Below are 15,438 nucleotides of genomic sequence, written 5' to 3' on the forward strand. Positions count from 1 at the left end.
GTGAGGAAATGTGTCAAATGGTACCATAAGCTATTCTTTCATGTTGTTAATGTTACAATGCTGAATGCATATAACATGTACTTAGTCACTTCCAGTCTTGAGAGTTTTCTTACTATGTAGCCAACCAGCTTTTGGAGAAATATGGGACAGTGACAGGTACAGCTCGAGGATGACGTCAGTCACATGGTCCTGACAGACTCCTGTGTAAGGACTGCCTCACCAGACACAAGTTAGAATATTTACCAGACACAGAAAAAGGACGTAAACAACAGAGACGGTGTCATGTATGTACCTCTACAAACAAACGTGAGAGATCAAGAAAAATGGTGGTGACTATGTGCGCAGAATGTCAAGTACCAATGTGTGCTGCACCCTGTTTCACTGAGTATCACACACTGAAAGAATACTGAAAAGCACAGTGTAAGGTAGACTGTAAATAGTTTAGGGTAAGGGAAAATAAAATAGGTGATCTGAAAGGTGAATGTGCTAAAAAAAATAATACAAGCAAATGTTACAGGAAATTGACAAAGTGATGTTTCCAGTGATTTACTTCGTATGTTGTAACTGGAATGAATAATCAGTTGCAAGATAATGTTCAGACGTGACTGTGCCGTGTGTCATCTTCCCTTTGCCACCGTCCTATATACCCCGTCATAGGCGGATCTAGGGAGGTTTCCTGGGGGGGGCCAAAGAGGATAGGGGCGCTTTGAATTTTTGGTGAGAGAGATAGGCGAGCGAAGCGAGCCCAATCAGCTGGTTTTTGAGATTTTGAAGTATTTTATGTGCTTTTTAAAGCACCATGAGCAAGGCCTTTCAGAAAAAATCCTGTGTTTTAACAATAAGTGTTTTGCTATTTAGAAAGTTCATTTGATATTTTTTTCACAAGAAGATTGAAATAGGTAAAAAAAAAATACTTGCTAATCAAAAATATTTATAGAAGTAAACATCAATAATAGTTAATGAAAATTTAAACATAAATAATTTTACTTGCAAGTTTTCATACTTTCAATGAGTAATTATTCCATGGATTTTACTAGTACCTGAATCCATTTGAAAATGTTATAGGATGAATGATTATGATAGTTAAACGTACAATCAATCAGTAAAATCAAAATATACTGTAGTAGTAACTAAGAATATAATGCAGGGCACCTGGCACCAAATCCCTACAGTTGGCAGCTTATATACAAATCATTCATGTACAGTTGCCCAAGGAAATTCTTCTAATCAAAGAAATATACCTTTCAATCTGGCTTTAATATACTCTTTCAAATCTGAATAAAATGATCTAATAATGGTCAGAAAAGAGATGACGAAGATTTTAGTGCTTGAAGGGGATAATAGTAGTATTCGTATTTTTTTGTAAAATTTGCATTGAAAAATGGATAGGGTTTTGTTAAATTGTAGACTGACTAGAACTAACTTAAGGTTTTCTTTCTCCTAATCAATACAACCGAACTGAGATTAAATTAAAAGCTATTCTGGACTTCTGAGCAAATGAATGTAATGAATCTCGTAACTCAACTCATAAGCAACCAGTGTTACCATGCAGTCTGCAATGAATTGGGGTCTCATGAAGACTCTACAAGGTAAATGATAATTTCCTTAAAGCAGACATGGAAAACCTATCTATTACAGCTTCTGTAGAAGGAAGACGATTGCGATGTGTTTGGAGCAGAACAAGGGCCTCCAATCTCTCTTCGGACATTGTGCTCCTGATAGCAGAGCACGTACGGTCAACCTTGCTCAGCTGATTTATTATTAGTGTTGTCATCTATCACGATTATCACTAAATTAGATTGTTGGCGGTAAACTGCAGATCCTTGACAAACCATTCAAAATTTGTTCGCTAAACTGGGATAAAACTGAAAAAGCGCTACATATAGAGCACAATCGAGATTCTTTAACACTAGAAAAATACGATGCGCTGCCTTAGAACCCCCCCCTCCCGGGTCTCCCCCACCCCCGTCCTCCCACACGGCCACACCCGTCCCTCCCCCCACACCCGTCCCTCCCCCCCACACCCCCTAGTGAGCCTTTTTTTTAATGGAACATAATATTTTCCTATCGATCAATGCCAAGGAATATTATGTATTCCAATTTAAATTTTAATTATTTGGTCTCCTAGGGGCGCCACCATAGCTCCTAAGGGCGCCACCATAGCTCCTGGGGGGGGCCATGGCCCCCATGGCCCCCCCCCAAATCCGCCAGTGTACCCCGTCACTACCAGCGCTCCCAAGGTCGCCTCATATCCGCGACCTTTATCCCGCCATCATTGCCACATTAGGTGAATTATTATTTTTTTTTTACACTATTTGGTGTTCAACATGTCCCTCTTGGGTGTTGTAATACTAAAAATTGTTTTCCAGCAGGTTAATTTTTTGCCATTTATTGCGCACCCAGGAGCTATTCCCGAACCTCATTTGCGCAGTTTATGGGTTAAGTTGCTTTCTGTGGTATAAGAAAAAGAGGTTATATTTAAATTATATTGAGTAATACAAGTATCCATACCATCACACCTCACTGGTTGAACTATCACCACAGGTAAGGATGGTTAAGATGATTTAGAAACTTGTTTCATCACTTACTGCTGAAAACTGGAAATAGCTATGGGTGTGATATTAACAAACTATAGTCCGGCAAATCTTAAGTGGCGGCTCTGACGTAGACAGCCCGCTTGACCCTGTTGCCACGTTTCCAACTGACCTCGCACACCATGCCTCTCACACCCTTCTCTCTCTGTGTGTGTGTGTGTGTGTGTGAGAGAGAAAAGTGGGGGTGTACTCTCATTCGGGGAGTATGGTGGACAACAATGCATAATACTAATAATATTAATAATAAACCTCTTTAAAAAATGCACCAAGACTCTTTACCCCTTGGGTGGTGTGGAAATAAGGTCAAAGTGTAATATTTTAAAGTTCTTAGCGACCACTCCTTCCCCACTCCCTGGCCATCCCCAGCGGAACCTCATCATTCACCTGGATGATTCACATCAAAATTTGCTTGACGGTCCTGGCATTACATATACAGGTACAGTCTCCATATTTTGTCATAATTATGCCATATGGCTGATATTGTATGGCAGATGGCAGACACACACCAAAAAATGGCAGAAATGCGATAATTAAAGCGGGCAGAGCAACTGGCAACTGCGGTGTGTTGGGTTGACTTGAGCTGACAACGCCGCGGTGGCAACGCTGCCAAGTGTTGTACAAATTTCTTTGTATTCACTCACAGATAGAGAATCAATCATAAAAACCACATTTCTATACTAGAGTGAGAAAGAGAGAGACACGAGGAGAGAGAGAGAGAGAGAAGGGTGTGTAAGGCACGGTGCGCGAGGTCAGTTGGAGACATAGCACCAGTGTCTAGCGGGCTGTCTACGTCAGAGCCACCACTTAAGATTTGCCGGACTATAAGGAGACAAGTGATGAAAGAACATTTTGAGATCAAGAAAATGACAATGCTGCTTCAACTTTTTTTTCTAAAAACATGTTTTGAAAGTGTCCAAATCATCACCGCTCTCCCCAATAATATAAGGAAAAAATACTCACCTAGTGCTTTAGTATGCTAAACCTGTGGGAGTAGAGGTTGTAACTCCATTTCTCAATCCATCACTCTCAGACAGAAGCACTAAGGCATCAAGGATTACTGTCCTCCCTGGAAAAGATATATTCTTAGGAAAATATTCCACACATATTTGCAGACTAAGTTCATGCACACTGAGAAATGGACATACTCATTACATAATCAGTTTAGATGAAACCTACCTTCTTATAGCAAGGGCAAAGTATATCACAAGTTCATGCATTAGGGTTGCTTCTTAAGGTTATTTCATAACCTTATGAAGTCACTGGATGGTTGAAAGGCAATGGGACTAAATGATATATTGCAGGGGCGGGCAACCTTTTCAGAGTGAGGGCCAGATGAGACTTTTGGGAGCAGGCCGCGGGCCGGAGTGACAAATATCCCCAAAGTGACTACAGTCGAGTCGCGTATGGCACGGTTAATTGGTTCTGAGCAACGGCCGCGCCATAGGAATAACTAAACCTGTGATATCAGGACACCTCTCCTCCTGAAATTGACCTCTCTTTCGGCCACCTCTTTTGATTCTTTTTTGGGGGGGAGCAGCAAGTAATGGGCTTTTTTTTTATTATTGTTTCCTTTTTTGTGCTCTTGAGCCGTCTCCTTTGTTGTAGAAAAAAAAATACAATTTGGTTCTGGCCCTTGCCATTTTGCCCCACCCACACCTTTTTTTTTTTTTTTTTCGTTTGTTCTAGCACGACTGCATCGGTAGGCATTATCTGCCTTTTGATGTTGTTCAGTCCGACCCCACTCACCACCTTATCCACTTGGCCACCGCCAACACCCACTTCTTCATTAAGTTCGTATGGGGAAAATACAATTTGGTACTGGCTAGCCGCCATTTTATCCCACCTACGCTCACATTACTATTACAGTGAAGACTCAATACTCGAACGTCTTGGAAGTTAAACTTTTCGATACTCGAACGCAAAAGTTCGACTTGGTACTCAAAAAAATATCTGGTACTCAAACATCTGCACACGTGGTTGTAAACAAAGGCTCCTGGCCTCTCCCTCCCCGCCGCCGCCAGTTGTCCGCCGCGGTCGTGAGAACAACAACATTCTCCTGCGTTCTGTCTGTGGTTTTTCATTTAGAAACTTACAATGGCACCAAAGAGGCTTATTAGTGGTGAAAATAAGCCTAAAAGGAAGAATGTAGTGACAACCATTGAACGGAAAAAGGAGATTATTGATAAATACAAGAAAGGAGCAAGAATCACCGATTTTGCAGCTAGGCGGCTCCATGGTGATCTTATTTGTGATACTACCTCTGACTCCAGTGAAGATTTTAAAGCTAGTAAGGGGTGGTTTGGGAATTTCAAGAAGAGAACTGGAATTCATTCTGTTGTGAGGCACGACAAGGCCGCAAGTGCTGACAAAGTTGCCACCGAGAAGTTTGTGCCTGAATTTAAGAAATTTGTGAATAAGGAGCACTTAAGCCCACAACAGGTCTTTAATTGTGACAAGACAGGCCTGTTTTGGAAAAAACTACCAAACAGGACCTATATAACAAAGAAAGAGAAGTGTTTGCCAGGACACAAGCCCATGAAAGACAGGCTAACCCTGCTTCTGTGCGCCAATGCTAGCAGCGACTGCAAAATTAAACCACTGTTGGTGTACCATTCGGAAAACCCCAGGCCATTCAAGAAGAACGGTGTGCAAAAGAGCAAACTCAGTGTGATGTGGAGGGCAAACAAGAAAGCCTGGACAACCAGGCAGTTCTTCACGGAGTGGTTTGTGGAGGTGTTTGCACCTGCAGTGAAGACATACCTAATAGAGAAGAAACTACCACTCAAGGCCCTCCTGTTGATGGACAATGCCCCTGCACACCCTCCAGGCGTGGAAGAAAAATTGGGTAAGGGGTATAAATTCATCGAAGTGATGTTCCTCCCCCCCAACACCACGCCACTGATCCAACCCATGGACCAGAATGTCATCGCCAGCTTTAAGAAGCTGTACACAAAAGCACTTTTTGAGAGGTGCTTTGAGGTGACTTCTGAAACAGAGCTCACTCTGAGGGAGTTTTGGAAGAATCACTTCAATATCCTCCACTGCCTAAGGCTTATAGATAAAGCCTGGGGTCAAGTTTCTGTGAGGTCCTTGCAGTCTGCCTGGAAAAATCTGTGGCCGACCTGTGTGACAGCCAAGGATTTTGAGGGATTCAAGCCTTCAGTCCAGGAGTCTGCTGTGGTGGAGGACATTGTGTCTCTGGGGAGGGCCATAGGCATTGAGGTGGACAGTGATGATGTGGAGGAGCTGGTGCAAGCACACTCTGAAGACCTCACCACTGACGAGCTGCGTCAACTTCACCAGGAACAGCTGCAGGAGGTAACTGAGGAGCTGTCTTCAGGGGAGGAGGAGGGGAACAGCAAGGAAAGAGTCTCCACTGCAGAGATCAAGAAATATTTGCGGCAGTGGACAGAGTTTGGAAACTTTATGGAGAGGTGCCACCCTGATATTGCTGCCGTACACAGAAACATAACCAGTTTGATGAAAATTTGATGCAGCATTTCAGAGACATTTTGAATAAAAGGCAAAGGCAGATCACATTAGCCAGATTCTTGTTGAAAAAGGAATCTAGTGAGGGTGCAAGTGTTAGTGAGCCACAGCCCTCCACTAGTGGGTTCACAGGAATCACACCAGGAGACAAGTTACCAGACAGTGACTCGTCCTCCGACGAATAAACTCCCTCCTCCTCCCTACCCTTCTCCCCTCCTCTTCTACGTTATCCATCACCAGCCTTCACTTACGGTAAGTACAAATCAAAATTATAAAAAAATTTACATTGAAATTTTTGTAAACTTAAGGTTTTGCTAAGGTTAGAACGAATTACCTGATTTATAGGTATCGGTAGTCAAACTTTTTGATACTTGAACAGCCATTTGGAACGAATCAAGTTCAAGTATTGAGTCTCCACTGTATTATTATTATAATTATCTCCACGTTCAAATTTCCACGTAGTTTCTTCGCTGAGCCTGAGACGCCAGGGCTTAAGCTTTCCCACGGGAGCTGCTGTTAACAGTTGCAGTTGATGTGTTTTGTCTTAATATGTTGGACAGTTTGAATAATGTTTCACTCTTCCCGTCATGACTTTCCTATATTAGTAATCTTTTGTTTTCGCTCAAATGCTGGAGAATATTCCTCCACTTCCTCCCCTTCCTCTTCACTCCCCCATATCCCTACAGCTGCACCACCCTTCCTTCCTTCCTTCCTTCCTTCCTTCCCACCCACCACTTCCTCCTCTCTCACATGACGCTGATCTCCTCCTCCCCCTTCCCTGTCCCCTCCCTCTTCCCTCGGAAAGTTGCATTCCCTTCCCTCCCCCTCCTCCCCTTCCCATCCTCTACTCCCCTGTATCCCCCTTCCTCCTCCCTTACCTCCCTCCCTTCCTCCCCCAGTCATTTTTTTTTGTATCACAAGTTACTAGTTAGTCAATGGATAGCCAGGATAGTCACTGTTTTTTTTTATTTTTATACTGAGTATTGACTACCGCTACGCACTGGGAAAGAAAAAAAAAGGGACCGCACTACAGCAACCACACTACTCCGAAAAAAGTATCGCACTACCGCAACCGCACTACTGATTTTTCAATACCACGCCCACCTCTGGTTCCTCCATGCCAGTTTTCATTGTCATCACTGCGCGTGCGCAGCCAACCCACCCATCTTGACTCAACCACATAAACACATGGATTGAATAACAACAAACACACACACACACACACACACACACCAGCAGACTCATTAGGATTTATGGTGTGTGGGGCCCAAGGCCGGTGGGAATGCGGGGCCGTCAAAGCTGGGGTGTCATTTATAATTTAATCATAATTGAGACAATTATCAAAATAATTGTAATTACATACTTGTAAATTCATTAAACCAATTAATGAAAATCGTTATGTTCATTAATTACAAAACTATATATAGCCTATGTAGTGCGGTGACTAGGCCTGATAAGGGAGCCTCCCATAACCCACTCGGCGAGTGGGGTACCTCTTTGGCCGACTCGGTAAGGAGTGGCTCTCCCGTCACGCTGGTCGCGGGTTCAATCCCAGGCAGCCGGCGAATACCCTCTCCTTGTCTTGATTAATTTCTCGTGTGTTTTGACACAAGCAGAGGACGTGTGGGGATTTTTGAGTAGGAGAAAAGTAGAAAATCAAATCTCGGGGCATGACAGTGGTGGTATAGCGGTGGGCATCCTCCCCTGCAATTCTGTTGAGTTTCCCTGAAGGGGTAACATGTAGGATGGCCCATGCTCTCTGAGGTTAATAGAAAATGGGAATATTGGAGGTATGTCTCAAAGGGACATTGTGGAGTTATGTCTCAAAGGGACAGTGTCAACACACAGAAATTAATCTACATAAGGGGGATAGCCGTGTAGTGTGGTGACTAGGCCTGATAAGGGAGCCTCCCATAACCCACTTGGTGAGTGGGGTACCTCTTTGGCCAACTCGGTAAGGAGTGGCTCTCCCCTTATGCTGGTTGCGGTTTCAATCCCAGGCAGCCAGCAAATACCCTCTCCTTGTTGTGATTAATTTCTTGTGTGTTTCGATACATGCAGAGGACGTGTGGGGATTATTGAGTAGTAGAAAAGTAGAAAGTCAAATCTCGGGGCATGTCACATGGTTAAAAAATGGGTTCAGGTATAGGATGGTCATACCTGACTAGTAGTGGTGGTCACATAAACCAGACCTTGCAATGGAGAGCACGTAGAAGTCTCCACAGGAAGGGATAAGGGCACCCCAACAACATCCTGAGAAAGCTGCATCATCCTTTCCCCAGATCTCACCTGAAAAGAAAAGCATCATTGTTACTCTAACATGCTGGGCACCTATCTGATACAGTATCCTTCTGAGTTTCACGCTATCCGACTATCACGATTCTCGAGTTTCACACTTAGTCCTAAATTCTTACCATCCCGACTTTCGCACATTATCGCCCCGAGTTTCACAGTGCTTTGACATGTACGGGTCATGTCAATCTACCGTCGGCGTCATGTGTGCTGCCTTAAAAGGCAGTGTCACATTGGCCGTTTTCCTCCATCCATTGGGGCTGCAGGCAACCGCGGTTGCCCGTACAGTGATACCTCATCTATTGTGGGGGTTAGGTTCCAGAACCCCCGCGATAGGCGAAAATCCGCGAAGTAGCGACCTTATATTTATTTAATTATTTTTATATATTTTAAGGCTTTATAAACCCTCCCCACACTCTTATAAACCTTTCCCTCACTCTTATTGACCTTTCCCACACTCTTATAAACACATCCTATACAGGAGGTTCACGGGTTACGACTGTCTCGACCTATGATGTTTCATCGTTATGACGATGTCCAAATAAATGATTCTATAATTCTTGTTTCGTCTTCCGACATTTGCTTCGTAAATACGAACTTCACCATAGAAACTAGTTTGTTGAGCAGGGCGGAAGAATACTTAAGAGACAGGACAATATGAGCGTAGCTCATTTCCTTTAGAGCACAATTAGGTAAATACAGAGAAGGGGAAAGGGAGGTGAGGGACAGAGTGAGTGATAAAAACAATACAGCTTGAGGAAAGGGAGGACAAGGAACAGGAGTGGAGGAAACAGGGAGAGATAGAGAGGATCAAAACAAGAAGAAAGGAGAAGGGTGTGGGGAGGGAAGGGCAGAAGAGAGAGTCAGGTCAGGGCTTCCCTCAGGACATGACCTGACTCACTAGTGCCCCTTCCTCCCCACACCCTTCCCATTTCCCCTTCTGTGTGTGTGTGTGTGTGTGTGTGTGTGTGTGTGTGTGTGTCCATCAAATGAAGGAAAGGTTGGATGAATGTAGATATGAAGACGGGACTATTAGCGCTTAGCTCGGGCCCTGTAGACTACAAATAGGTAAGTACACACACACACACATACACACACACTGCAGGGAGGAGGTATAAGGAAGGAAGGAAGGAAGGAAGGAAGACAGAACAGAGGCAGAGGGATGGATGTGAGGTGGAACCAGGGAGGGGAGGTAGTAGCTTCCGCACGAGCCACGTCCTTGAGCTGAGGTGGTGGTGAGACAATGCACTATATAGCCAACCACTTGGCAACTCAAGGGAAGAGGAACTCCACACACATACACATAATCATTTCTTTTTTCTTATTTTTGTTATTTTCTGTTAGAATTGATTGTTACTGTCGTGTACAAATTCGCGCAAGACACACTTACGTTATTACACAATAATAACATTGAAAGTCAAATAAGACATCGTATCATATCCAACCTACATCCTAAAAACAATCGTACAATATCCAGAAAGAAATAACTCGTATGCTGGCTAAAGCGAATCAGGACGCAGTATGCGCGTCCTCGGATAAGGTACGGGCTCGCAAGGACGCAGTACACTCAACCCTCGATTTGCCGGACTAAAAGGGGGGAAGGCTTGTCCGGGAATGGCAAATGTCCGGCAATGGAAAATGTCCGGGGGTCTACCCCCTTGCCGGACTTTACCCTATATATGTCCGGGAAACACAACCCACCCCCGGACTACACCTCGCATAGCTGTCCTATACTGTCCTGTAATATAATATATTACCTTCTACAACATGCACATATACAACATACATATACTATATACAGGTACAGAAAGGTGCACAGGTTTAGCTGCGCTTACTTTCTTTGGTGGGTTTTTGGGTGGCATCGTTGTGAAGAAGAGGTGTATCCACGACAAGCACGTAAGCACAACACTCGTGTGACGCGGCAGACTTGTGTACAGTCCAGTACTAGACGTGTATGTCCGCCCGCGCTGCCATCTAGTGCCCGATTTGCGAACTTTGTCTGGCGCGGTAGTTTGAAATCGACTTGTCCCAGACTTTTTTTTTTTTTTTTTTTACCCCACGGACTCTTGTCCGGCAAATCCGAAATCCGGCAAATGGAGGTCCAGCAAATCGAGGGTTGAGTGTATACAGTACCCTCTCGAGTTCTACGCTCGCTTCGTTCCAAAGGTATAGCGCTAAACTCGAGGATCGTGAAACTCAAGGTATTGAAAACACTGAAAAAGCACATATTTGTTCCGACCCGTGGAGATTTTTTTTTTTTTTTTTTTTTTGCATCGGTAGACTATCCTTCTGGGCCTAATGGTCGGCCCCAAGGCCATCATAGTGCAGGCAAGTATTTATAGAGGCGCCATTATAATTGGCTCATGCTGACCCCAGGAGCTCATTTTTTTTCCTCCTCTACGCAGTTGTTATCTCAAAATACGTACCTTGGAAAAAAGAAGAAAACAGGAAGAGAGAACGGGTCGTTTTAAAGCCAGAGATGAAGCCTTACGATTGGCCGAGCTCTGAAAACACGCTTGTTATTCGCGGGGAGTCCAATGACGTCATCGCCGGCGCTCACCCAATCAGCGGCCTCACTGCCTTAAGGCGGTGTCACACTGGCCGTTTTACTCTAACCGTTGTGGCTACTGGCAACCCCTATACGCCCATCCGGGAGCGAGTTGTCAGTTGTCCGTAAGCTGGTGTCACACTGGGCCTTTTTCTTCCGATCGCGTTGGTGACAGCTTGGGCAACCGGCAACCTTTCCGGGTGTGCGTTACCCACATAGGGGGAAATTAGAAGGGTGTGTGGGGGGGAGGGGCAGAAGGAGAGTCAGGTCATGTCATGACACACACACACACACACAAAGGGAAATGAGAAGGGTGGGGGGAGGGAGGGGCAGAAGGGAGAGTCAGGTCATCTCTTAACCTGAGTCAGGTCATATCCTGACCAAAGCCCTGATATGGCTCTCCTTTCTGCCCCTCCCTCCCCACACCATTCTCATTCCCCTTCTGTGTGTGTGTGTGTGTGTGTGTGTGTGTGACAAGTCAGGACATGACCTGACCTGAGTCAGCTCATGTTTTGACCAAAGCCCTGATCTGACTCTCCTTTCTGCTCCATCCTCCCCGCATCCTTCTCATTTCACCTTCTGTATGTGTGTGACAGGTATGGACCAGACCTGACCTGAGTCAGGTCATGTCCTGACCAAAGCCCTAACTTGACTCTCCTTTCTGACCCTCCCTCCCCACACCCTTCTCATTTCTCCTTGCTTTCATCTTCTCTATTTCACCTTTCATGAAAGAGGCTCATAACCAGAGTGAAGCTACACACCTCCTCTCGAGTCGGGGGCTTACGTGGTATTGAGGCTGCGCTGAGTTGAACCAAATGCAACGGGGAGGAGGCGGCTCTATTGCAATAGTCACAAAGTTTGGAGGAAAACGTCTAGTGTGATACTACCTTTTAAGGCAGCATGCGTGACGACAATGGTAAGTAGGCGTGACCCATCCATGTCAAAGCAGCGCGAAACTCGGGGTGATAATGCGCAAAACTTGGGATAGTAAGAATTCAGGACTAACCACGAAACTCGAGGATCGCGAAACTCAGATAGCGCGAAACTCGAGAGGGTACTGTACGTGTCCTCGTGTTGGAGGGGTTAACTCCACGTTTTTGTGAAAATTAGGTCAAGTCTTGTTTCTTCTTGCACCCACTGCATCACCAGGTTATCTGTTACCAGCTTGGGGAGGCGGTGGCTGAGTGGTTAGCATGACGGCCCCGCGTTCTGGAGCTCCAGGAGGGACGCGGGTTCGAATCCTGGCCGACGCACAGCTGAGGTTTTTCAGTCACCGCCGAGTGGCCTAAGACTACCCACATGCTGGCTTGAAGACCACCCATCAACCTGGGCTCTAGATAACCTCTCCAAAGAGAGGCTCAAAGATGAGTTCCGGGGGGCAGCATAAGCCAACACAAGATGGCGCCACTATAAACACTCGCCTGCACCAGAACGGGCTGGGCCGACCATCAGGCCCCACCAGGAAGAAGCCTTGGGCCGACCATCTGGCCCCACCGGGAAGAAGCCTACCGGTGCAATAGGCCGCAACATATAAAAAAAATAAATAAATAAATAAATAAATAAAAAAAAAAGTTTATTTCGACAAGTATTTTCACCACCCTCCATTACAAAATCTTCCCATTTCACTTCTTTGCAATTGAAGTCTCCTGTTAATATTACCTTTTTAATATTTATTATTTCATCTGTCAGTGGCTGCATTGTATTTTCCAGCATAGTGTTATATCTTACTTCATTCCAACTTATGGTTTAAGGGGGTACATAGGCTGTTATCATGTTATTCTTCCCTCCACCTTTTACCAGTTGCCCACTGCTTACAATTAAAATTAATGGCACCATTGACTTGTTCCAAATGTGTTGTCTGCCTTCCCAGGTTGGATGTATCTACACTGTCTATGGTTCTCAACTCCACAGGGATGATTCACTGGTCTTAGGAGTGTAAATAACTCAGCCGACTGTTCCACGTATGACTCAGAACTATCATCAACCCCTAGCACGATAATTAACAAGTGGTAGTCTGGGTTTAACACTTCCCAGAACCGTGGGTAATTATCAGTCCCGGGTCTCACAATAATAAATTATTTACGTATTTACAAACGGCACGAGTACCGTTTGGGCCTAAGGGTATGGCACATAGTTAGCGATTGCCCTGTAATGATAGGCTACTTGGGATTATGGTTGGGTGACTAATCCCTGACTCTCAACTATGCTTGGGAGCAATGAGTAATTCCGCATATCCGGTTTAAAGGACCAGTGTGAAAAATTAACCATCTCGCGCACGACGATGCGTTTCACGTCATAAAAGTTTTAAAAATTATTAAAAATTAAGTTTTCGGTGGAAGTGCGTCAAATTTGGAGCGTCATTTGTTGGGATAAGTTTTTTAATGGTAACATATGGCAACCTTTCTAAGGAACCTGGAGCAATTTCTAGTTGTTAGCCTACTCTGACGGGAGAGGAAAAAAATACAGTTTTCTTGGTATAACTCAGGAACTAAAAGGCGTATGAGAATTTTAAGGATACCATAAGAGTCCTCACTAAATTCCACTTCGAAACATATATTCGGCTAAAAAAGTTGGCCCACAAAATTTCAAGCTAGCGAGTGGGGAAGAGTTGGTATTTAGGATTTATTGTCTCCAATACTCTATGAGGAGACTTGAAACGAGTTTGTATTGTTTATTTTCCTCTATTTTTATTTGTGCATGTTCTAGTACAAGTCTTTATGAAGCCATTGATACCAAATTTATATATCTGTGAGGGTAAAATACATCCAGGAATGTAGAGTATCGCGGCGGCAAAAATAGGGCCGGTCAGGCCTGAGCGTGAGTCAAACAGAAACTTATTGGAAACTTACGGTGCGTGAGAGGGTTAAATGGGTATCATAGGACGACTAGGAGTTAGAATACTGGATACAGGTAATTGACTTGCCCTAGAATGTAATGGCGGACTCCCAACTTCAACCAAGGTCACAGCTTACGTGGTCCAGGTGAGATGAGGCGACACAGCAGTACATGAAACTAATTTCCTATATCACGGATCCGCGTCACTTATGGAAAACTTGGCAATACATTAATCGACCAAGTAACACACGGGAAATAGGTTTAAATGCACTTTTTTTTTTTTTACAACAAAGGAGGCAGCTCAAGGGCACACAAAAAAAAGAAACAATAATAAAAAAAAAGCCCGCTACTCGCTGCTCCTAAAAAAGAATCAAAAGAGGTGGCCGAAAGAGAGGTCAATTTCAGGAGGAGAGGTGTCCTGATACCCTCCTCTTGAAAGAGATCAAGTCGTAGGCAGGAGGAAATACAGATGAAGGAAGCTTGTTCCAGAGTTTACCAGCGTGAGGGATGAAAAAGTGAAGATGCTGGTTAACTCTTGCATAAGGGATCTGGACAGTATAGGGATGAGCATGAGTAGAAAGTCGCGTGCAGCGGGGCCGCAGAAGGGGGGGAAGCATGCAGTTAGCAAGTTCAGAAGAGCAGTCGGCGTGGAAATATCGATAGAAGGTAGAAAGAGAGGCAACATCGCGACGGAATTTAAGAGGTTGAAGACTATCAGTAGGAGGAGGAGAGCTGATGAGACAAAGAGCCTTAGACTCCACTCTGTCCAGAAGAGCTGTGTGAGTGGAGCCCCCCCACACGTGAGATGCATACTCCATACGAGGGCGGACAAGGCCCCTGTATATGGATAGCAACTGCGCGGGGAAGAACTGGCAGAGACGATATAGAACGCCCAACCTCGAGGAAGCTGATTTAGCGAGAGAGGAGATGTGAAGTTTCCAGTTGAGATTTTGAGTAAAGGATAGACCGAGGATGTTTAGTGTTGAAGAAGGTGACAGCTGAGTGTTGTTGAAGAATAGGGGATAGGTGTTTGGAAGATTGTGTCGAGTTGATAGGTGGAGAAATTGAGTTCTAGAGGCATTGAAGGACACAAGGTTCCTTCTGACCCATTCGGAAATGATCGCAAGGTCTGAGGTTAAGCGTTCTGCAGGCTCCAGTCTGGAGTCGTGTACTTCTTGTTGAGAGGGTCTTCTATTGAAAGAAGTTGAATAATGCAGAGTGGAGTCGTCGGCGTGTGAGTGGACAGGACAGTTTGTTATGGAAAGAAGATCATTGATGAATAACAGGAAGAGAGTGGGTGATTGGACAGAGCCCTGTGGAACATCACTGTTGATAGGTTTAGGGGAAGAACAGTGACCGTCTACCACCACAGAGATAGAACGGCCAGAAAGGAAACTGGAGATAAAGGAGCAAAGAGAGGGATAGAATCCAAAAGAGGGCAGTTTAGAAAGCAAAGACTGGCGCCAGACTCTATCGAAAGCTTTCGATATGTCTAGCACAACAGAGAAAGTTTCACCGAAACGGCTAAGAGAGGATGACCAATAATCAGTTAAGAGAACAAGATGATCGCCAGTAGAACGCGGAACCCGTTCTGGCGATCAGATAGAAGGTTAGAAGTGGAAAGGTTCTTTTGAATCTTCCGGTTAAGGATTGATTCAAAAGCTTTAGATAGACAGGAAA

The 15,438-nt window shown here is 44.6% G+C and overlaps 1 protein-coding gene across 1 annotated transcript in view; it reads right to left on the reverse strand.

The window, feature by feature from the left end:
- LOC126987492 (mucin-17-like) overlaps nucleotides 1-15,438 on the reverse strand; it is an 89,859-nt gene that overhangs the window by 18,663 nt on the left and 55,758 nt on the right. Inside the window, exons 9-10 of the mRNA XM_050844457.1 lie at nucleotides 8,244-8,372; nucleotides 3,555-3,660 (exon numbers count right to left, since the gene is read on the reverse strand). Of these exons, the coding sequence (XP_050700414.1) occupies nucleotides 3,649-3,660; nucleotides 8,244-8,372 (141 nt within the window). The 3' untranslated portion in view covers nucleotides 3,555-3,648. The remainder of the gene's footprint in view (nucleotides 1-3,554; nucleotides 3,661-8,243; nucleotides 8,373-15,438) is intronic.

This window comes from Eriocheir sinensis, chromosome 65 (assembly GCF_024679095.1).
Source record: "Eriocheir sinensis breed Jianghai 21 chromosome 65, ASM2467909v1, whole genome shotgun sequence".
Lineage (NCBI taxonomy): Eukaryota > Metazoa > Arthropoda > Malacostraca > Decapoda > Varunidae > Eriocheir > Eriocheir sinensis.